The 24,309-nt window shown below is 50.7% G+C and overlaps 1 protein-coding gene across 4 annotated transcripts in view; it reads right to left on the bottom strand.

The window, feature by feature from the left end:
• The window catches only part of LOC135887695 (class I histocompatibility antigen, F10 alpha chain-like), a 201,739-nt gene that overhangs the window by 164,115 nt on the left and 13,315 nt on the right, over positions 1-24,309 (bottom strand). Inside the window, exons 4-9 of one of the 4 annotated variants that reach the window (XM_065415422.1) lie at positions 23,673-23,948; positions 20,165-20,266; positions 19,714-19,746; positions 14,304-14,418; positions 13,128-13,169; positions 12,350-12,576 (exon numbers count right to left, since the gene is read on the bottom strand). In XM_065415422.1, coding sequence (XP_065271494.1) covers positions 13,163-13,169; positions 14,304-14,418; positions 19,714-19,746; positions 20,165-20,266; positions 23,673-23,948 — 533 coding nt within the window. In that variant the 3' untranslated portion in view covers positions 12,350-12,576; positions 13,128-13,162. The other 3 variants (XM_065415423.1, XM_065415425.1, XM_065415420.1) reach the window with 3 other exon arrangements.

Below are 24,309 nucleotides of genomic sequence, written 5' to 3'. Positions count from 1 at the left end.
AAAGTATATTTATATTAGTAAAGTTATATTTTTCGTATCTGAAGGGGACCCTCAGTAGAAGTCTATTTGTTTACATTAGACCATTTTGAAACATTTTTGGACCTGTTCATTTTTGGACCTCTTTTTAGGATGTGAGGCATGAAAAATCGAGGGGGTAGGCAGCAGGTGTTGATTTACCAGCACTTAATTTAGAGCAATACTGTCGACTTGAAATCTAGTCGGAATGAAAGCTCTTCAGGACAGTAACTGTATATTTGTACAGCACATAGCACAGTGGAGTGTAATCTTGATTGTGGTTTTGCTGTAAGAAAGACCCACACAAAGGACCCAATCCTGCGAACACTTACATACATGAATAGTCCCATTGGTCAGGGCCTAACTGACAACATACAAAGTACTGTAAAAAAATCTACAAAATAAAACAAACTGGGAAAATAGTCTTTCAGACATTTTTGTTGTTTGGAACATTAAATAATAGGGCTGTCAAGCGATTAAAAATTGTGATTAATTGTAAAATTAATTTTTTTAGTCATGATTAATCGCTTGATTAATTGCACTGTTAAACAATAATAGAATACCATTTATTTAAATATTTTGGATGTTTTCTATATTTTCAAATATATTGATTTCAATTACAACACAGAATACAAAGTGTACAGTGCTCACTTTTTATTTTTGATTACAAATATTTGCACTATAAAAAACCAAAAGAAATAGTATTTTTCAATTCACCTAATACAAGTACTGTAGTGCAGTCTCTTTACCATGAAAGTTGAACTTATGAATGTAGAATTATATAAAAAAAAACTGCATTCAAAATTAAAACAATGTAAAATTTTAGAGCCTGCATGTCCACTGAGTCCTACTTCTTGTTCAGCCAATCGTTCAGACAAACACATTTGTTTACATTTGTAGGAGATAATGCTGCCTGCATCTTGTTTACAATGTCACCTGAAAGTGAGAACAGGCATTCTTATGGCACTGTTGTAGCTGGCATTGCAAGATATTTATGTGCCAGATGCACTAAAGATTCAAACAGTAACTCCTCAGTCATCCCGGTTAACGTTGTTTCGTTGTTACATTGCTGATCAATTAGAGAAAATGCTCGTTTAAAGTTGCACAATGCTCCCTTATAACGTTGTTTGGCAGCCAACTGCTTTGTTTACTGCTTGCAGAAAGAGCAGCGCATTGGAGCTAGTTGGTGGGGCCTTGGAACCAGGGTGGACCATCAGCCTTCCATCAACTCCCCACTCCCCTAAGTTCCCTGTGTGGCAGCCGCCCAGCAGGCTATCAATTGCCCGGTAGTCAGGGCCGGCTCCAGGCACCAGTTTGCCAAGCAGGTGCTTGGGGCGGCCACTCTGGAGAGGGGCGGCACGTCCAGCTATTCGGCGGCAATTCGGCGGACGGTCCCTCACTCCCGCTCGGAGCGAAGGACCTCCCGCCGAATTGCCACCGCAGATCGCGATTGAGAGCAGAGGAGTCCCCTAAGTGCCCTCTGCGAGCCTCTCCTGTCCCAGAGGGCCTCACCCAGTTGCCAGTGGCCTAGTGTCTGTGTCACCCGAGCCACCACCAAGGGAGGATTCAGTCAGCAGGGGCTGCTGATCTGCCCCATTCACCAGGGCTGCCATGCTGTGGCTTCAGCATTAGTGTCTGGGATGACTTGGGGCAAGATCTCGACCTCCCCGCAACCCACTTCACTGCTGCCAGAATCCCTCCTGCCCAACCCTGCTAGCGGCCCCTCCCTCCCCAACCTGGGTGGAGGTGGGAGGAGAGGGTTCTGAGAACTTGAGCTGTGGTTTGGAGGTGGATCAGCTGTCAAGGGCACTGAGGGGGAGGTGGCAGGAGCTCACCCTTCAAGGAGGGGGTTTGGCACTGGAGGTTACTAGAAAGGACAACAAGACTCCATTCTGGGGGTCAGGAGGTGAATCCATCCCTCAGAGTTGGGCAGGTGCTGTATGGAAATGCTGCTGGCTCCAGGTGCACTTAATTCCCCCTGATTCCTCGGGTTGTTTGAGTCTCTAACAGGTTCTCGTTCCCTTGCAGCAGGACGACGTCACGGCCAAAGTGATGCACAAGCTCCGCATCATCCAGCACTTGCGCCTGAGGCACTGCAGGGGCTGTGCCTCTGAGGCCATCAGCAACTCCCGCTCCCTGCTGCAGGTACTGCTCTGGCTCACTGTAAATGGGGAGCTAGTGGAAGGGGAAATGGAGCCCCCTGGCACTCACTAAAAGGGAAAGTGGTGGATTCTCCATCTCTTGATGTCATTGAATGAAGACTAGATGCCTTTCTGGAATGTGTGTGCCCAAAAAGTAACTGTTGTACTATACAGGAAGCCGGTGATCATGCAGGGGGTTAGATTAGATGCTCTAAAGGTCTCTTCTGGCCATCAAGTCTACTAGTTTTGGAAAAACTGAGTGTAGCATTGGGAGCAGTCTCTTATGCTTTACTGTCTAGCTGGCTTGCTTCCTAGAATGAACATGCATTGAGTGGGGTGATCCACAGAGAGTAGCTCAAACCTTCAAAGTGTCTGGCCAGCAGCAGGACATTAGCACTTCAGGGGAGGGGTGTGTGTGGCAGTGACATCACAAAGGCCTTTTGCAGGACCTCAGCCTATTGGTCAAAGGTGGTGGGGAGGTGGTGACCTCACAGAGAAATGCTGACATCAGCCAGGCAGAATAGGGGCGCAGGGCCAGGGAAACCTCAGAGACCCCTGTGGCTTTGCTTCAGGAAGTCTCCTTCTCGAGGTCTCTCTTTGAGGACTGAGAGTGTATTAGGGTTCACGTACGTGAGTGCGAGGAGGAACCTCTTTTGAGCTTTCTCCTTTCCTTTTACTGATTTTACTAGAAAACAGACATCCCTGTTTAGAAGGTAAGAGTCTCCGAGAGGTTTGGAACCTGTTCAGTCTGATCCACCTGGTGCCAGCTGAATTCTAGGCATGGAAAACACTAGTTTAAGGTGGCAGAATTTTATTCCCCACCTGGGATTTTGTCCCATACAATCACTGGGGACATTAGGGTTTGTCCTTTTCCTTTTACCTTTTCCTCTATCCCTCCTTCCTTTCTCTTCATCTCTTCCTTCTTTTGTCCTTTCTCCTGTTCCCCTCCCACCACCAGGAGGGTTGAGGCGGGCTCGCTCCAACTGGCTGTAGGGTGTGCTGCTGCAGGGGCTGTGGGTTAGGAGTGTTCCTCTTGGGGAGGCAGAGGCAGAGCAGAGAATGAGCTTGGCTGGAGTCAAGTTCTTCTTGTCCTGGTTAAGTGGTGACTGGGCTTTTAAGGGGACCATGCTGACCCTCCACACACACACACCCTGTTGGGTGCTGCAGGGAGGTGAAGGAGGAAACGGTTGGCACAGAGATGAAGCAGACTGAAGTAGGGACAAACACAAGGGTGGAGCAGTCCATGGTCGGTTCCTGTGCACTGTCCTGAAGGGAGTATAGAGCATGGGCATGGGGAGGCCAAAATTCACATCCAGGTAGATCATCAACCTTCTCCTCTGTCCCAAGGGCCAGGAAGGCCTCTGGTTTTTGCTCTCTTCGGTAGCTGGAGCTGCTCTGATTTGGGGGTGGGGTGGGCAGAGGTGGGAACAGGCCATAGGATTTAATCAAGTGTCAGGGGGAGACTCCCCCTCTGCAGGAGATTATGTTGCCCCTCTGTGGGGAATCCCTTCCTTGCAGATGCTGGACTGTGCCAGGAAGCCCAGGTCCCATCCCTAGCATCTTGGCTGTTCCCTACCTGCTGTGCACCAGGCCCTCTGCAGAGAGCTGCTCTGGGCAAGGACTGCAGAGCCAGCTGTCATCCTGGCAGGTGTAGCCCCAGGTTCCATAACAAGCTGCTGAGATTCTCAAGGGGGGATTCATCCCTTCTCTCCCATGGACACAGAGGATTGTAAGGAGCAGGGTGTTGTCCTTTATCCAACAGAGACCTGTCGTAGCTCTCACCCACAAACCTGGGAGAGAGCTGGGCACTTGACTGGATCCTACCCCTGCACTTGCACTGGTATGCTTTCTTCTCCCCTCCTGCCTTGGCTATTAGGCTATGGCTCTATGAACATGAAACAAACAGGAACTTCTTCTCTATCTCTAAGCCAAACTGGTTTATCAAGTCTGACCCCTCAACATATTTCAGAGGGCGTATTTCCAGTACATGTATAGAACTCATTATACCCCACTCAGACCTGGTCACGCGGATTCGGCCGCGTTTCTGCGGGCGATCTGACGGTCCCGTGCCTTCGACGTACCTGCTGCTGAATTGCCACCGAAGACTGCCTGCGCTTGCTGTGCTGGTGCCTGGAGCCGCCCCTGCAGGGCAGGCAGCCCTATGAAGTAGTGCAGCAACTGGCCTACTCCCACTGAATGTGCTCTAACCCAACCAATATCCGCCCACCTCCAGAGCTCTCTGCCATGGCTTCTAATCAGAATGGCCCTGTCTGGCTCCCCGGTACAAGAGAAGGGACCAGCCCCTTCACCAGAGCCTAACAGGTCCTTCTTTATTTGATAGAGTTACAGGGGAGGGTTGAGGGTTGTTCCTGGGCGGCTAGCGGGGCTGTTTTGGAGCTTTGATTTATTGCCTTCTTTTAATGTTTTATCTTATCCAGAGTATCTGGAGAGACATTTCCCTCCGTGCTTTACATACAATTTTATTGTAAATCCTCAGTTGAAGAGTGTCATGTTCACAGTCATATTCAGGGAAGGGCAGAGGCTGGTGGCTGAGGAAGGTCTCCCAGCTTCAGAACGGCCAGGTCTGCTTTTCAAGTGAACGTATCAGTATTTACGACTGCATTGCCCCCTAGGCACGTGTGATAAATGAAGGCGGGGGTAGCTCCCTTTTATGGACACCCAGCCAGCCAGTTAGCTAGCTATAAAATCCCTGTTAGTAGCTGTTCTCTACTTGCTTTATCTGTAAAGGGTTAAAAAGTCCATAGGTAAAAGGAAGAGAGTTAGCACCTGACCAAAAGAGCCCATGGGAAGGCTAGAACTTCTTAAAATTGGGAAAAAACTTGCCCTTTGTCTGTCTGTGTTTGTTCTCCCGGAAAGCAGGGACGGGGCTGGAACTAGGCTGTAAAAGCTTGTGCCAGGTATGAAAATCATCAGATCATACCTAGAAACTACTCTTTTGAAACCCCAGATGTGTAAGTAGATCAGGAAATGTCTAGGAAGACACGATTAGGTTTATCTCTTTTGTTTCTTTATGGCTTGTGGACTCCTCTGTGCTAACCCCAGGTGCTTTTGTTTTGCTTGTAACCCTTAAACTGGACCTCAAGAAGCTATCTTGATGCTTAATCCTTGTAATTGTTTTTTTTAAAACCTAGCAAAAAGCGTAAGTTCCAGATGCATTTTTCTTTCTTTTTCTTTTTAATAAAATTTACCTTTTTTTAAGACCAGGATTGGATGTTTGTCCCCCTAAGAGGTTGTGCGTGTGTTGTTTAATTAGCTGGTGGCAACAGCTGATTTCCTTTGTTTTTTTTTCTCAGCTCTTCCCTGGGGAGGGGGGGTGAAAGGGCCTGAGGGTACCCCACAGGAAGGAATTCCCAAGTGTGCCTTTCTGGACTCTCAGAAGGGTTTTTTTTTGCATTTGGGTGGTGGCAGCATCTACCCATCCAAGTTCAGAGAGAAGCTGTAACCTTGGGAGTTTAATACAAGCCTGGAGGGACCAGTATTAATTTTTAGAATCCTCGCGGGCCCCCACCTTCTGCACTTGAAGTGCCAGAGTGGGGAATCAGCCTTGACATGGTGGCAGAGCGGTGGGATCATTTTGAACCAGAAGCACAGACCTCAGGATTTTAAAAGGACACGTTTTTTCTTTTGGCAGCTTGCAAAGCCAGGGAGGTTTCTTTTCTTTTCTTTTCTTTTCTTTTCTTTTCTTTTCTTTTCTGCCTGAGGGGGAACAGGCACAAAAAGGGTTCAGCCTGCAAAGCCAGGGAGTCCAACATGCATTTTTTTTTTCTAGCTTCGTGGCAACAAACTAGCCAGGCTAGAGTAGGGCAGCCCTGTGCATGAGGTTGAGGTCAGGCACCAAAACTCTAGAGTAACCAGTCTTCCGAAAGCAGCACGCCACGTAGAAGACAGACCCAGACCAAGCCCAGACATCCAGCTCCATGATGGAAATTCAGGGAGGGGATGGGGGAATGGAGAATCCCAACTGAGATCCTGGTGCCAGGATGGAGGGATGCAATGAGGGGGGAGGGGCAATGGCAGAAACCCATCCCAAGGTGGCTCCTTGGGAGGAAGAGGAGCCAGAGGGGTCGGCAGAGAGCCCAGGGCTGGGAATACATGAACAGACCCCTCAGATCGCCTCCTGTTGCAGCAAGCAGGGGGTCACTGCACAGATCTGCCCTGATGTCACCTCATCTACTGCCATTGATCCATACGATTGGTGCTACACTCTGGCTTTGGAACAGTCTCTCAGGAAGCCCTTTGATGTGCCAGACCCCCTAGAGGTCTCACTCTTCCTGCAGCGTAAGAGACACGGCTTCACTGCCTCCTGTGACTGGACCTCTGGGCCTTCAGCACTCCTGCTTCACACCAGGAGCAGTGTTCAGCGAATCCAGCTGAGATAGACTCCTGATGGAGACTTGTGTACACTTCAGGGATTAAGGCACCTCACCAAGCATTTGCAGTGACATTCAGAGCATTGACTAATTAACCAGGGTGACCACCTGTCCCAAATTGGGCGGGACAGTTCCGAAATGCAGAGTTCAAGTCCCGGTCCCGGGCTGAATGACTCCAGGACAGCATCTCCCTCTGGGTTATTTGTTGCTAGGTTTCAATGCCCAGGCAATTGGGTTTGCCATCTTCAGTTCAGCAAGGGTGCAGGGTGCGGCAGGGGGTTGGGCTGCAAGAGGGGTGCAGGGTGTGGCAGGGGGCTCGGCAGGGGGTCAGGGTGCAGCAGGGGGTCAGTGTGTGGGGTGCGGCAGGGGGCTCAGGGCAGTGGGTTGGGGTGCAGTAGGGGTGTGGGGTGTGGCAGGGACTCAGGGCAGGGGGTCGGGTGCAGGAGGGGTGCAGGGTGTGGCAGGGGGTCGGGGTGCAGGGTGTGGCAGGGACTCAGGGCAGGGGGTCAGGTGCAGGAGGGGTGCAGGGTGTGGCAGGGACTCAGGGCAGGGGGTTGGGTGCAGGAGGGGTGCAGGGTGTGGCAGGGGGTTCAGGGGAGGGGATTAGGGTGCAAAAGGGGATGAGGGGGCGGGCTCTGGTCCGGCGCGCACCGGGGGCAGGTCAGGCTCCCTGCCGCACCATGGCGCTCCGGAAGCGGTCGGAACCTGGGGGAGGCAGGGCACAAGGGTCTGTGTGTTGCTGTTGCTTCAGGCACCGCCCCCCGCAGCCCCATTGGCCGGGAACGGGGAACTGCGGCCAATGGGAGCTGCAGGGGGCGCTGCCTGAAGCAAGAGCAACACACAGACCCCTGTGCCCCCCCTTCCCCAAGTTCTGGACACTTCCTGGGGTGGCGCGGGGGCAGGGCAGGCAGGCAGGGAGCCTGCCCTTCCCCCGGTGCACGTCGGGCCGGAGACGCTCTAGTTAAACGTTGGGGATGGTGGGGGGGCCACGAGGAGGTTGCGGGCCGCAGAAAATACCCGGCCCACGGGCCGCGTGTTTGAGACCCCTGGATTACAGCATTACGGTGCAAAACTCATTGGTCCCAATGAAGGAAAATCACTGTATAAACAGGGTGTCTTGCCATGAAACTTTGGGTTTGTCCTGCCAAGACTTCCCTGGGGCATCATGTCATGACGAACAGAACCTGACTCCTACCTACCCTTGACCAACCTAGCTGGCCACTAGATTGATCCAGACTCTGGACTGGTAACTATAACATCACCTGGTGTGGGGGTGCGTGTGTGTGTGTGGTGATTAAATACATATGCTAATTGTTGTATCTTTAATAAATGCGGCATATTGCCTTTTCCCCTGAAACAGATCCCGTGTGCTTCTTATAAGCATAACAGGGTGGGGTGCCTTACCCTTAGCAACCCTAATCATAACTCCAAGTGGCCTACCTACAGGAACCCTAACACTGGGGAGGGGAGCCCTAGCCAGAGAAACCCTAACCCTAGCCTGGAGAGCCCAAACCGTAGGAACCCTAACACTATAGCGGGGACCCCTACTCACAGGAACCCTAATCCTAGTGTGGGAAGCCATACCCATAGGAACCCTAACCCAAACCCCAAGTGGCCTATCCATAGGAACCCTAACCCTAGGTCAGGGAGCCATACCCCCAATGGCTATGGCTCCCCACCCTAGTTTTAGGGTTCTTTTCTGTAGGGATCCCCGTCCTTGGGTTAGGGTTCCTATGGGTACGGTTCCCCAGTTTGGGGTTAGGGTATCTATGGATAGGTCACTTGGAGTTAGGATTACGGTTCCTATGAGTAGGCTACTTGGAGTTAGGGTTAGAGTTCCTATGGGTTGAGCTCCCCTCCGTATGATCAGGGTTGGTATGGGTTGGGCTCCCCGCCTAGGATTAGGATTGCTATTGAAAGGGCTCTCCACCCCAGGGTTAGGGTTTATATGGGTAGGACTCCCTGCCCTAGGGTTAGGGTACCTATGGGTAGGCCACTTAGGGTTCGGGTTCATATGTGTAAGCCACCCCAGAGATAGGGTAGCGCTGGTGGCATTTTACAATGCTGAGAATAAGGCTCCCATCTTTAATTTCATGGCCTCCTTTGCCACAAAGAAGATCTTTCTTTTCTTTGCAGTGTGGGGTCCCAGAGACAAGCTCAGGCTGGCTCCCCCAGATCCAGAGTAACCTGCGGCCAGCACTCCGTACACCAGCATGTATTTAGACCCAGCCAGCCCTTGTACCATTCCCCTCCCATCTGAAGAAACAGGGCCAGCAGGTTAGTGCATCGGGGCCACGCAGGACTGAGGGGGAAGAGCATTTTGGGGGGTTGGGGAGCTGCCAGCAGCTCCAGTGCCTCTGATGAACCTGGCATTGCTTGTAGCTAGGAACAGAGGCCCCTACCCTGCTGATGCCAAGCACAGCATCCCAGAGGTTCAGCCATACCGGTTGCCCTGAGCATATTGCCCTGGTGCTCCCTGCTCTGCACTGGTTCCCCCAGAACGCAGTCTGTGCTGACGCTCCCAGGCCCCATGGGACGGGGTCTGGCTCGCTGAGATACACCTCCCCCTCACCCACCTTGAGGTGCCTGCCGCCAGAGCTGTGAAACCACCAACCAGCAATGGGCACTGCTGATCAGTGACCACAGCAGCCAGGCCCAGCCTGGGGAGCTCACCATGGTGAGAGAGACGAGACCTTGGACCTTATGGAGCTCAGAATTAAAGCCAGACGCTGCTTCTCTCGGCAATAGACTCACCCATACTCATATGCTCACACATTCACACACACGCTCACACTGACATGCCCCCCTGCCCCCAAACACACACATTAAGGACTGGTCAACATCTAACCGAGTGATTGAGTCCTGCATGCCAGATGGGCGGGGAGTGATATTACTGTGATAAGAACATAAGAACGGCCATACAGGGTCAGACCAATGGTCCAACTAGCCCAGTGTCCTGTCTTCCAACAGTGACTGGTGACAGATACTTCAGGGGGAATAAACAGAACAGGGCAATTATCGAGTGATCCATCCCTTGTCATCAGGGCCGGCTCTAAGTTTTTTGCTGCCCCAATCAAAAAAATTTTGGGCTGCCCCCCACCCCAGCTCTGGGCTTTCCCCCTCCCCCCCCTCCCCCCAACTGCACCCTCCTACCGCCCCAGCCCTGGGGCACTGGTAACTCGCTCCCAGGGCGGGTCATTCAGCAGGAATTTTGGATGTGCACAGAACACAGACAGGATTGGTTCCCATATGGTTACAGAACTGCAGTAAAGTGGAACAATTTTCAGCTTGTGTGACTGGAGGATATCTGGATGCATATTATAAGACTGTCCTACATAAACGAGGAAAAGTTGAGGTGCCTTTACTATTCTTTTGTTCCATTCTTTGTTTCTATGGGTAATGCGCTATCATGGTCTTCCTTTTAAACAAATAAAACTAAAACTTAAAAAACAAAAAAACAAAAACAAGCAATGGCTGTTGAAAATAGCAATTCCAGTCCTAATAACCACTGGGAAGCATTTCTTGCTCAATTTATTCTACTTTTTCTACAGCAAGTTACAGTGGATCAGTATATTTGATTTGGGGGAAATGAAGTAACAGCTGCCCAAATTGAGCTTGAGCACTCCTGAATTTTGAGGGTGTTCAAATCTAGAAGGCAGGTGCTATATTCCCTTTCTGAATATTAGCTATATCTGGAAAGGAAAAGTCAATTTCTGCTTCCATGGCTCAGAAGTGGAAATCCTCCTAAGTGCCTGGTACTGTATCTAAAGCTGCCCAGGTCCAGAGCCTCCCCTCCCTTACTTTTCATTTTAAATTCTAGTGAGATCCACATACCTCCCGTGCCAGGCTTCAGATAGAGAGGTGCACCGTCCATTTAGTCCCCCCAATTCCTTCTTTGGGGGAGAGCCCAGGGCTGGGGCAGCAGGAGGTGCGGGGGGGGGGGGGGAAGAGCCCAGAGCTGGGGTGGCAGGAGGTGCAGGTCAGGGGGGAAAGCCCAAGGCTGGGGCAGCAAGGGTGTGCGGGTGATGGGGGAGAGGCCAGGGCTGGGGTGGTAGGGGGTGGGAGAGCCCAGGACTGGGGCAGCAGGGGAATGCAGGTGGGGGCCAGAGCTGGGGCTGCAGGGGGTGTGGGTGGGAGAGCCCAGAGCTGGGGTGGCAGGAGGTGCGGATGGGGGCAAGAGCTGGGGCGGCAGGAGATGCGGGTGGGGTGAGAGCCCAGAGCTGGGATGGCAGGGGGTGCGGGTCGGGGGGGAAAGCCCAAGGCTGGGGTAGCAGGGGGGTGCAGGTGGTGGGGCAGAGCCCAGGGCTGGGGTGGTAGGGGGTGCGGGGGGGGGGGGAGAGCCCAGGACTGGGGCAGCAGGGGAGTGCAAGTGGGGGCCAGAGCTGGGGCAGCAGGGGGTATGGGCAGGGGAGAGTCCAGGGCTGGGGCAATACAGGGGTGCGGGGGGGCGGCAAAAAACCTAGAGCTGGCTCTGTTCCTACCATTCACAGCAAGCTGCAGATTGCAGTACCATATTCCTTCCCCCACCCTTTCCTGGTGCTAGTGGCCAAGGGAATGCTGGGAAATGTAGTTCTTTCCCTGCTCCAGGGCTGGCTCTATAGGCAGGGAGCTAACTAAGGAACTACAGCTCCCACGGCCCCCTGTTGGTTCTCAGCTCCCATGCTGGATTCTTGCGCCCCTTGCAAATCTGCCGCCCCAAGCAACTGCTTGCTTTGCTGGTGCCTAGAGCCGGCCCTGTCCACAACCCCCTGCTGCGTGTCCAGGGGTGGCTCTAGGCACCAGCAAAGCAAGCACGTGCTTGGGGCAGCCCATTTGCAGGGGCGGCAGGGATCCAGCATGGGAGCTGAGAACCAACAGGGGGCCCTGGGAGCTGTAGTTCCTTGGTTAGGTCCCTGCCTATAGAGCCAGCCCTGGAGCAGGGAAAGAACTACATTTCCCAGCATTCCCTTGGCCACTACCAACAGGAAAGAGGGGGAGGGAGTGAGGAAGCTGAGACCTCATGCTGTCGCCTGCTGTGAATGGAGAGCTGCGCTGTGAGTAGGGATTCCACATTTTAACATTCAAAAAATGGGACACTCCACGGGGAGGAAGGGTAGCCCCACCCTGCCCCCATCCACTCCCTCCGACTGCCCCCCACAGAAACCCCAACCCATCCAACCCCCCTGCTCCCTGTCCCCTGATCACCCCCTCCCGGGACCCCTGCCCCAACTGCCCCCCAGGACCCTACCCCCTATCTAAGCCCCACTGGTCCTTGTACCCAACTTCCCCCTTCCTGAGACCCCCCCCCCCAACTTCCCCTTTAGGACCCCACCCCCTACCTGTCCCCTGACAAACCCCTGGGACTCCCATGCCTATCCAACTGCTGCCTGTCCCCTAACTGCCCCCCCAACCCCCTGACCCATCTAACCCCTTCTCCCTGCCCCTGACTGCCCCCCCGAACCTCTGCACCATCCAACCCCCCCTGCTCCCTGTCCCTTGACTGCCCCCCCCCCCCCCCCCGGAGCTCCCTATCCCTTCTCCAACCCCCCCAACCTCCTTACCGTGCCACTCAGACCAGCGTCTGACCAGTTATTTATTTATTTACTTATTTTTGCTGGCTTCTGTACCAGCCATTGGATTGTGTTATAGCTTTCTGTGCTAAATACATCCCCCACCATATACACACAAGCAGTTACTGCTCACATATCTAGCATACCGTACAGGGTGTGCAAACAGCACTGCATAGGGCAGAACACTGAGTGCACACACTAAATGCTAGCAATTACTAAACTCTTACTAAAAGAGTTTATCGATGAAAATTATTTTGTGCAAATAAAACATTTTTATAGAAATTATTACATCTGAAAAGCAAAAAGTGGTTCAGTGAGCAGATAGATGAGGCCAGAAATCCCACACGGGACACTCCAAGTACTAGAGAAAAGCTGGGAAGGTGTTCATTGGTTCTTGTAGGGAGACAGAGCACAGCTCATCCATCTTCCTCTCTGGGGTCCCCACAGGTTGTGGCACAGACTCCAACAGGCTCTGTTAAGCTGCAGAAGTTAAACACAGGCAACGTCTATTAAAGGGAACCTGCCATAATGTTTTGCAATGACAGTGCACACTGCTGTGGGGCGGTCACCCTAGTGGCTGCAGTGTTCAGTGGACAAAATCTCTAACCCTGCCGACAAAGCTTTTAGCTCAAGTCTGTTCCTGGAGCCTGAGGTGCTGGGCTCTGTCGCTCCTGCTCCCTCCAGGCAGTTTCACTGGAAACTGTTCTCTGAAGCAGCTGGGTTTATCATTACAAATCTCAGCCAATGCTGTATCAGCAGTTCACCAAGAAATCCCTCTCACTAGAGTCTTTCACACCTAAATTCATCGCAGAGGAAACAAGGGGGATTTGGCGGCAAACCTGTTCCTGCACCCCCAGTGTGAATAAAAGGGAAATAAGAGATCCAGAACTCCCTTTTTCTGCTCCTTGGGGCTGGTTTGCTAGAGGGGACGGGCCACTGAGACTCAGGGTCCAATGACTTGGACTAGGTGTCTCTCTCCAGAGGCCTCAGTGAGAGCAGTGAACCCCTAGGCTAGAGCCCCCCTCACTTACCCCTGGCAGATATGTCAGAGCCACTAGATCCTTGGTCATTTGCTGTGCAGAGGAGGAGAAGAGAGTATATTAGCATCTCTCACAAGGCAGGGTTTCAGTGTAGTTAGTAGATTCGGGGGACTCTTATCCAAAGGGAACAGTCATCACCTTACTCTTCCCTAGCAGTGAGATGGTTGGTGCACAGATCAGTCTACAGTGCAGCTGCCCTGGATTTCCATTATTCACATGCAAAAAACGTTACCACTGTAGGGGGACAGCACTGACTTGTGCTCTTCATGCCTCTTCAGAATGGGAGCACTGAACACTCAACATTCAAAGGCTAGCAAAGTAGGAGATGGTGGGTTAAGGATACATAAGAATGGCCATACTGGGTCAGAGTTAGTTAAATTACTGAGAGTTTAACTAATTAAATACCAATTTTTTTATACAGGCCAAAGTTTTCAAAAAGTGGAGCCCAAATTTAGGCTCTTCAGCCTGCCTTTAACCATCTAAGGGAGGGGTTTTCAAGAGTGCTTAGGGCACAAGTCCCATGGACTTCGAACTGCAAAACCTGATGGTTGAAGCATTTCAGCTCTTTACTTGTGGCAGTACAGTATACTGGAAGGTAATGCTGGCTGCAAATCATCTAGCTCTTACACATTGCTTTTCACTAGTAGATCTCAAAGCTCTTTACAAAGGAGGCACAGAGCACAAGCTATTTGCTTTTCAATTCTCAGTCTGTGTAGTCTCATAATAGGGGATATTAATGAGGCCTTGGTCTTGTCTTTTTCAGCACAGATGAGCATTTTAAGTATGAAACTTAGTAGAAAAAAATCTACATAAAATCTGAAATTTTATTAACAATTGGGAAACTAAAAAAACAAACAAGTAGAAAACATTCACTTTGGCAATTTAAGACCATATAATGGAAGAGAAGATCTAGCAATATGTAAATAAGAAATTTGATTTCAATTTTCAAAAAAACCCCTAAATTTAAATGTCATAATTTAAATAAACATTTTAGTTGTGATTTTTAGCCACCCTAAGAAGAGAAGTTCCCAAAGGGTGCTGATGAAAATGTGGGCAGGTAGGAGAAACACCAAAACAAAACCAAGAACTGTTGTTTGAAAACACAGGGCAAAGGAGAAAGCGACATCACTCAAGGCAACCGAGTTAAGAAGAGAAAATTACTCTTGCCTTTTGTTGAAAGCAACCTGAGCAGAACGAGTAGTTGAAAGACAGACTGCAAGGGATTGAGAAGAGCTGGGAAAGGTAAAGGCCAACTGGTCCCAATACAACAGTATCTTTGATCCTATATAAAACATAAATTTTCAATTCATGTATTTGTGCTTTAATGCAATTTCTATACAGATAGGGTCTGAAAGCAAGACAATTTAACACACATTCTGAAACTGGAGCTAAACAGTTTATAGTTTCTGGTAAATCTAATCTGGCTAGTGTATTTATATATTTTTATCATCAGTCAGCACCCTCATCCCCTGCCGTCCCCACCCGCACCCCAACCCTCTGCCCCAGCCCCGAGCCCTCTCCTGCAACCTGAAATCCTCATGCCCAGCCTAGCCCCGCCCCAGAGCCCTCACCCCCAGCCAGAGCCCTCACCCCCACACTCCAACCCTCTGCCCCAGCCTGGAGCCCTCTCCCACGCACCAAACAAACCCCTCAGCCCCACCCCATTAATTTCGTTATGTGCCCCAATATGGAGGTGATCTGTCACACATCACCTCCATATTGGTGTCACATAACAAGATTCATTCCGCACACGAGTGGGAAAAATTAGAGGGAACACTGATTGTAACTGTAGGGGTCCTGACCCAAAAAGGGGGATGGGGGGCACGGCAAGGTTATTGTAGGGGGGTTGTGGTATTGCCACCCTTACTTCTGCGCTGCTGCTGGCAGGGTGCTGCCTTCAGAGCTGGGCACCTGGCCAGCAGCGGCTGCTCTCTGACCACGCAGCTATGAAGGCAGTGCAGAAGTAAGGGTGGCAATACTGTAATCCCCTACAATAATCTTGCAACCCCCCCGAAAACCCTCTTTTGGGTCAGGAACCCCAGTTTGAGAAACGCTGGTCTCCCCTGTGGAATCTGTATAGTATCGGGTAAAAGCACACAAGACCAGATTTCACGGTACGTGACGCATTTTTCAAGGCTGTGAATTTGGTAGGGCCCTAATCATAATTGCTCTGCATATCCTGGTTTGCCAACCTTTGACTTCTGGGAATTAAACACTCCCATTCTGAAAGGACATAGGGAGCCCAGGGCAGGGCTGAGCACCTGCAACCTTAACTCCACATTAACAAAGTTCTTGCATGTGAATTTCCATTGTTTTGGAGTAACGAGGAGGAGCGAAGGAGGCACAACTGAGGGCCAACTGTAGGAGGAAGGGGGGTGCTCTGAGGAGGTTGTGTTGGCACTTCTCAAACCCCCTCAGTTATCTGCTGGAGGCACCCCTGAGAGGGTAAAGAGAGAGCTGGACGGCTACACCCTAGCAAGGCCCGGCAGATCTGCGCACTTTATACTGACTCTTGGTGCCAGGCCTTAGATGGCCTCAGACGCAGTCCATCATTTATGTAAATATTTCCCATAGTTGTTAGTCTTGGTCTTGTTCCTAAAGCTAATTACAGGAGACAACTGAGGAGGGGATTTGAACTTGTCATCCACGTGACAGCTTGGTGCTGATCTGAAGTCAATGGAAAGATGCCCATTGGCTTTAACAGGCTTTGAAAAAGACCCAGATTTCACATGCATTGAAACCCAACTTTCAGATGAGTCAAAAGAAGTACAGTATAACATTAAAAGCAGGTCAGACACCTTCAGGGTCACACTCAGCCACACACAGCACAGCTCTAGGGGGATAATAACTCAGTCCAACACCACCGTATACATTCCTGACTATCGCCTTGTCTGCACTAGCAAAATTGGGACCCATCCCCACAAGCAATGCAATTCCACCAGTGACAGCAAAGGTGGAGGAACTGAGGAGACGGGGTTCAGGTGTTTTTAACCACTGCATCATCTAGACTTCCTCTGAGCAAGGTTATAGAACATGTGTCTACAGCCACTCTACACTACTGAAGAAGACCTCTGCTGGGAAAATAACAGAGCAGGGTACAGATGATCCAACAAGTTCTTGGAATGTATTGGAGACAATTTTTCTTTCAGAAGATGGAGAAAGCTACTGGGGGAGAGGCTGTTCTAGATTTGACTTTGACAAATAGGGAGGAACTGGTTGAGAATTTGAAAGTGGAAGGCAGCTTGGGTGAAAGTGATAATGAAATGATAGCGTTCATGATTCTAAGGAACGGTACGAGGGAAAACAACGTAATAAAATAATGGATTTCAAGAAGGCAGACTTTAGCGAACTCAGGAAGTTGGTAGGTAAGATCCCATGGGAAGCAAATCTAAGGGGAAAAACAGTTCAGGAGAGTTGGAAAGTTCTCAAGGAGACATTATCAAGAGCACAGGTGCAAACTATCCCACTGCACAGGAAAGAAATGAAGGATGGCAAGAGACCACGCTGGCTTAACCAGGAGATCTTTAATGATCTAAAAATCAAAAGAGTCCTTCACAAAGTGGAAACTAGGTTAAATTACAAAGGACAACTGTAAATAAATAACACAAGTATGTAGGGGCAAAGTTAGAAAGGCCAAGGTGCAAAACAAGATCAAACTAGCTAAAGACATAAAGGGTCACAAGAAAACATTCCACAGATACATTAGAAGCAAGAGGAAGACCAAGGACGGGGTAGGCCCATTAGCCAATGAGGAAGAAATGCCAATAACAGAACATGTGAAAATGGGAAAAGGACTAAATGTTTTTTGTTTCGGTTTTCACCCAAACGTTTCATAGCGATTGGACATCTAACATAGTGAATACCAGTGAAATTGAGGTAGAATCTGAGGCTAAAATAAGGAAAGAACAAGTTAAAAATTATTTAGACAAGTTAGATGTCTTCAAGTCACCAAGGCCTGATGAAAAGCATCCTAGAATACTCAAGGAACTGACAGAGGAGATATCTGAGCCAATATCTCTGGAAAGTCATGGAAGATGGGGGAGAGGGACTGGAAGAGGGGGAATATAGTGCCAATCTCTAAAAAAGGGGATTAGGGACAACGTGAGGAATTACAGACCAGTCAGTTTAACTTCAGTACCCAGAAAGATAATGGGGCAAATAATTAGGCAATCAATTTGAAAACACATAGAAGATAATAAGGTGATAAGTAACAGTCAGCATGGATTGGTCAAGGACAAATTGTGTCAAACCAACCTGATGGCTTTCTTTGACAGAGTAACAAGCCTTATGGGAGGGGGGGGGGGTGGAATGGTAGATGTGGTATATCTTGACTTCAGTAAGGTTTTTGATACAGTCTCACAGGACCTTCTCATTAACAAACTAGGGAAATGCAGCCTAGATGGAGCTACTATAAGGTGGGTGCAGAACTGGTTAGAAAACTGTTCCCAGAGAGTAGTTATCAATAGTTCACAGTCATGTTGGAAGGGCATAACAAGTGGGGCCCCTTAGGGATCAGTTCAGGGTCTGGTTCTGTTCAATGTCTTCATCAATGGTTTAGATAATGGCACAGAGAGTACACTTATAAAGTTTTTAAGAGCAGGTTAGTCAGGCATGGTCTAGATCAGTGGTTCCCAAACTGGGATTCCTGAACCCCTGGGGGTTCACAAAATGTTACAGGGGGTTCTCGGGAAAAAATTCCCTAATGGCGGACAGAGCTGTCCATAGGGACCCCGAGCATCGCGAGGCCAGCAGCCCGGAGCCCTTGGACTGCCAAGAGCTAAGCAGATCAAAGCAAGCATATCTATCATACTGAGGAGATTTAAACTTCAAGACTCCTTATAAGAAATGGAAAGGGAGGTGGATATTTTTTGCTGTTTTTAAAATTAAATAGGCAGCTAGTATTGTTTTTAAATTATTATGAAGAACAAGTTTAAGCTCTGTTGTAACGTGTGTTGTTTGCCTGGACTGCTCAAGACCTGAATGCTTGTGTAGGAGGAACTCTTTGAGTTGTGCTGTTTCACATCTGATACTCCTTGATGAAACATAGGAGCCTTGTCTTATAAACAGGCTTATTCAAAGTGATACAAGCTACGAAAGTGAGACCTTGGAAGAGTGTTGCCGTTTTCATAATGTAATAAAAATACTGTAATGATATATAATAATTAATAATAAATAGTGTGTAATAAGCATGTCATAAAAACAAATTTTATATTTCCAAGACCACTGCTTTTATAATTTATACTCAGGTAAAGGGAAAAATCCCTGGAAATATTCATTTTTAGGAGGGGGTTTGCAAGACTTGACATTTTAGTGAAAGGGGTTCACAGGTTGTTAAAGTTTGAAACCACTGGTCTAGATAATACCTAGTCCTGCCATGAGTGCAGGGGACTGGACTAGATGTCCTCTCGAGATCGCTTCCAGTCCTACGATTCTATGGTACTAGAGCAGGGGTCTCAAACTCAAATGACCACGAAGGCCACATGAGGATTAGTACATTAGCCCAAGAGCCGCATTACTCAAACTCCCCCCCCCCCGCCACCCTCAGCCACGCCCCCACTCCACTCCCTCCATGAGGCCCCGCCCCTTCCCCGAAATCCCCACCCCAACTCTGCCCCCTCCCTGCCCCAAGGGGGTGCAGGAGGGGTGTGGTGGGGGCTCAGGGCAGGGAGTTGGGGTGTGGGGTGCAAGAGAGGTGCATGGTGCAGCAGGGGGGGTCGGGGTGCAGGAGGGTCTCAGGGCAGGGGATCAGGGTGTAGGAGGGGTGCGGCAGGGGGCTCAGGATGCAGACGGGGTGCAGGGTGCGGCGGGGGGCTCAGGGCAGGGGGTCAGGGTGCAAGAGGAGTGCGGGGTGCGGCAGGGGGCTCAGGGCAGGGGGTCAGGGTGCTGGAGGGTTTCAGGGTGCAGCAGGGGGCTCAGGACAGGGGGTCAGAGTGCAGGAGGGGTGCAGCAGGGGACTCAGGGCAGGGGGTCGGGGTGCGGGCTCTGGCCCGGCATGCACTGGGGGCAGGTTTCCTGCCTGCCTCCCCTGCTCCCGCGCTGCTCCAGGAAGAGGCCGGAACCTGGAGGAGGAGGGGCACAGGGGTCTGTGTCACTGTTGCGTCCAGGCACCACCCCCAGCAGCTCCCATTGGCCGCGGTTCCCCGTTCTCAGCCAATGGGAGCTTCTGGGGGCGGTGCCTGGACGCAACAGTGACACAGACCCCTGTGCCCCTCCTCCCCCAGGTTCCAGGAGCTTGCCAGAGCAGCGCGGGGGCAGGGCGGCCAGGCAGGAGCCTGCCCCGCCCCCAGTGCGCGTTGGGTCGGAGCCCCTGTACGTAAACACTGGGGGGGGGAGGGGGGCGGGAGGAGCTCGCGAGCCGCAGAAAATAACCCCACGGGCCACATGTGGCCCGCGTGTTTGAGACCCCTCCACTAGAGCAATAGTTGGAGATTTCCCTAAAATCCTCATTGTAGACAAGGCCTATAAGTGGGAGCGAGGATCTCCTGTCAGTACCTCTAGGCTAAAATCCACAAGCAAATACTGATGGCTGTTCAGAGATGGTCACTTGAAAAGAGGCGATGGGTCTTTTGTCACTTACCCTGAGCTACGGTGTAGCCGTCTCCCTTCCTCCCTGCAGAGAAAAGGCAAATTTCAGTGACTTCAACTCCCAAGGTAGGAATCGACTCCGATCTGTGTCCGCGGCTGAGAAACAGGGCCCCTGGCCCAGCACTGCCCCCCTGGCGCTCAGTAATGGACTCAAGGTCCCAGGCGCTCACAATCGGCAGGAGACAAAGACACAACGAGACAGTTTCCAAAGACCTCAGTGCACTGGGGGCGCTGAGCTCATTGGAAAACCTAACCCCATATAAACTGTACCCGTACCCAGTTTCTGGGTCTGGCCCTCCAGCAGCTCCCATGGGGGTCATTAGCTCAGTCCCACAGTGGGACAGTTACACCGTACGGACACTGGTTCCTGTACTGCTGTTGTCCTTAGGTGGGTGTGCAGGGCCCAGGAAGTCCAGGGAATCCCCTCATCCCTGCCTCTTTACCTGGGCGTTTCTTTTTTCGGATGACTACTCCAATTATAACACCAATCAGGACAACTGCAGTGATAACTCCAGCCACAGTGGGAATCAGATTGTTATTTGGTTCTGAAATGGAATGGAGAGAATGATCAATGGGGAAAACCCCCCCCCACTAAAACCCTCCTTTCATCCCACTGCAGGGATCAGTCAGTCAGCTCCCAAGATAAGGGCTGAGTCCTGCAACCTTCCTACCCCTTCCACTGCAGCCACCATGCATTGCACCCCACCATAGAAAGTCGTGGACACTAGACCCAGCCTCTACCACTTCAATTCATAATAAATATTTAGCACTTAAAATAGAAGACTTTTATAACATTAATAAATCTTCATAAACCTAACTATGGGAGAGCATGGATGTCAGTATCGTCCCTAACAGGAAAGGAGGAAGACTTGCTGAAGATCATACAGTGAGTCAGTGCAAGAGCCAGGAATAGACCAGACCCCAGGAATCCTGACTTCCAGCCCCTCCCGCTCTAACCCACTAGCCCCCACTCCCTTTCTAGAGACAGAACCCAGGAGTCCTGGCTCCCAGACCTCCTGCTCTAACCTATGAGACCCCACTCCCCTTCTAGAGCCAGGGATAGGAACCAGGAGTTCTGGCTCCCAGCACCCTTGCTCTAACCCACTAGCCTCCACTTACCTCCTAGACCCAAGGACAGAACCCAGGAGTCCCTAACCGCCCCCGACCACGCTGACTTTTATGACTAATGGAACACAGTCCCATTGTAGGAGTCTTGTAACAAACTAAAAACTGACCTCAAAGCTCTGGCTTTCCCTGCCATGAATAGTTATAGACACAATGCATGTTTTTTGAGGGGGCAGGAAGTGAAGAGGGGACAACAGGGATATTTTAATACTGTTCTTGGTTTATATAAAACTGTGTGACAATGTTCTGTCCTTGTCTCTGTGGGTCCCGTGTTTCCCGGTGAATTTTGCTAGCCTCAGAGGCTCACTGTGACCCTCTATGTAGCCCTTCTCTCTCTAGAGGCAAGGGTCACAGCCTACTGAGCCATTTTCATCATAAGCCAGCAAGGGAGGTGAGGAAAAGCTATCCTCCCTTGCACAGACTCTGTTGTCTCCCAGTCTCAGTGATTAATCAGGGGGCAAAGGGGGGAGTCCAGGCCCACCTTCTACTCCAGGCTCCAGCTGGGACCTTAATAGTATCAGCTATGGTAGCTGACCTTTTAGAAACAGGATGCGTACAATTCCCTGGGCCACTTCCTCAAGATCCACTTCACCCTTACCTCAGGGCCGCCTACCTTGTGCCTGATATGGTTTGTACTGCTCAGTCTCTCCAACAGCAAGGCTTCCTCCTACAGCTCCTGTCACATTCGCCCACCTGACTAACTCGGAGGCTTTTAACTAGTTTCAGCCAGCCCCTGATTGGCTTCAGGTGTCCCAGTCAACCTAGATGTCCTCCCGGCACTCAAAAGGAAAGATTTTAATTGGCCCCAGGTGTCTTAATTGACCTGGAGCAGCTGCCATTTGCTTATCCTGGTAACAGGGATTGGTTTAGCCTGTGACAAATATATCTGTCTCCCACTACTTTACTATGGGCATCTGGGCTTGCCCCATCACACCTGTTAAACCCAGAGTGCTGTATACACTTTCAGTTTCACTAATCAGCTTCTCCTGTTGTCTGAAAGATCCACATAATAATACAGCAAAAAGAAAAATATTTCTAAGAGAATAAGGAAATGCGGTTTATGACTGTAGCGGGGTGGCTACCCCACTCATGCCCAGGGGGGCTTGAAACAGCCCTGGGAGAGGGCTGGGGCTAGGCTGATTGGCAAAGCAGCCACAGCTGTGGCCAGTTTAATCAGGGCCCAGCTGGCTCTTATAAGAGGGCAGTGGGCCTGGAACAGACAGTCTCTTTCTGAATGCAGAGAGGGAAGGACCTGGCTGCAGAAGATACCTAGAGTGGAGCAGGGTTGGGGGAAGGCCAAAGAAGCTGGGGAGCTCCAGCCTGGGGAAACCTTCAGGCTGCAGGGCCTAGTCTAAGGCCATACAGGGTACTGAGATTGAAGGGAGCAGCCCATGGGTAGGCAGAGGCAGAAGGTCCAAACACCCCCTTGCCTATGATGACTGGCTAATACAGACTGCAGTCTGTCCCAGTGAACGGGGGCTGGATGATGACTGGCAGTAGCCCATAGGCTGAGTCAAGGTGGGGATAGTGGGTGAGGGTCCTCCTGGGAGGGGAGACCCAGACTAAGGGGGTACTGCTAGGGGGCCAGAAGGGACACGGGGGCCCGGCGGCAAGCGGGACACCGGCCTGCAGAGGGCGCTCCAGAGGCTGGTGAGCTGATTCCCTGAAGAGACCAGCAGGAGGCGCCGCCAGGTGAGTCGCTGCCAGCATACAATGACACAAAAATTGGCAGGGGACGTGGTAGCAGCATTATGATGTGAAACTATCTTTCTGATGAAGTGGGTTCTAGCCCATGAAAGCTTATATCCAAATAATTTATTAGTCTCTAGGATGCCACAAGTACTCCTCGTTCTTTTTGTGGATACAGACTAACACGGCTACTCCTCTGAAACCTATCTGCTGACTAGAATTCCAGTGCAGGCTGCCCTTTTAGAAATTGTTTGCACTTCCAAATGTTGCATTTTTCCACATCCCAATTAACCAAGCAAAAAGATGTCTGGAAGGCAGCTCCACATGTAATAAATTCTTCCTTAACTTCCTTGTGCTAGGGGTATAGGGGACTCTCCCCCGTCATGCAGGACTCTAATCTGCCTCCTCGCTACATTCCAAGGTCATACCCTCTCTTCCAGCATCACTGCACAAACAAGTTGCTCCCAACATTAAACATCTCTCTCTGGCCACATTGACAAGAATAGAGCTGAGTTTCTGAGAACCTGCTGAATCCTAGGACTGGAAGGGACCTCGAGAGCTTATCCAGTCCCCTGCACTCATGGCAGGACCAGGATTGCATGAAGTTGAGGCTGCAAGCTAAAGCAAGACCCATTCTGTGTGGAAATAAGGGGCAGAGTTGAGCTTTCCCTGGGATGTGGTAAATTCTCCATCCCTTGGTGACTTTACATCTGGAATGGGCATCTCTTTCTGAAGGATCAGATCTAGTTTGCCCACAGATGACCAGACTGGATGCTGGGGTCCCTGGTGTGATTTCCCCCTGCAGGGGCTCAGATCAGATGATTAGAATGGTCCCTTCAGGCCTTAATGTCTCATTGTTAATCTTCTCCCTTCAGAGGCACTGTATTGCTGAGATGTATCCAATAGTCTCAGAGGCAGCAAACTGGAGAGCAAGACATGAGCCCCAGGCACTGTGGGTCCCAACTCTAGCACAAGAACTTGACTGCAGAGGGACAGGGCCAAAGAGGACAGGGCCTCACAGACCCTCAGGAAACTCCAGCTTCAGCCTATAAATCCAAATGAGAATTTTTCAGGGGTTGAGTTTAATGGATTCCCCCTCCCCCACTAGGAAAACAGATAAACACAGAAACGCCTTACCCCAGAAGACAGAGAGTGGCTCTAACAGGCTTTCATGCTCCACGCGACATGAATAATGGGCTTTGATCTTGGGATCAATCTCCATTGTCACCCAGGTCTGGTAGGTCCCGTCCCCACTGGGTAGGATGCCTTCAGAGTAGGTCTCCTGCTGCCTGCTCTCCCCATTTTTCAGCCAGGTCACGGTGATGTCCCGGGGGTAGAACCCACTGACCTTACAGGAGAGGGTGGTGAGGCCGTCGTGAGATGACCTGTCACTCACTCTAGCTGTTGGGCGCACTGGGAAAAAGAAGAAATTGAAGTTAGCTGTTTTCAAGCTCTAATCCAGGCAGTCTTTGCTGGAGCTTTGCAGCATGAAATTCGGAGACCCCAGCAGTGGGAAAGGATGACAGTCCATGAGACGGAATCCCTCTGATGAGAGAGAACCACCATGTTAGAGGATTTCTGTGCCGAATTCACAGCATCAACAATGCTGAACCCCGAATCCAGGTCCCTGACTTGGCCTCTGCTCCCAACCACAGTGACACAGGTACCTTGACAGGCTTCCTAAGCTCCAGATACAGGTGTCAATCCTTAATCACACGCTACATTTGTGCTCATATCCTATCAGTCCCTGGATTGGAGAGGGAAAAAATCTTGC

This window comes from Emys orbicularis, chromosome 13 (assembly GCF_028017835.1).
Source record: "Emys orbicularis isolate rEmyOrb1 chromosome 13, rEmyOrb1.hap1, whole genome shotgun sequence".
Taxonomy (NCBI): Eukaryota; Metazoa; Chordata; order Testudines; family Emydidae; genus Emys; species Emys orbicularis.
The sequence above is the reverse complement of the archived record's forward strand: the minus strand, read 5'-3'. Positions and strand labels throughout refer to the sequence as shown.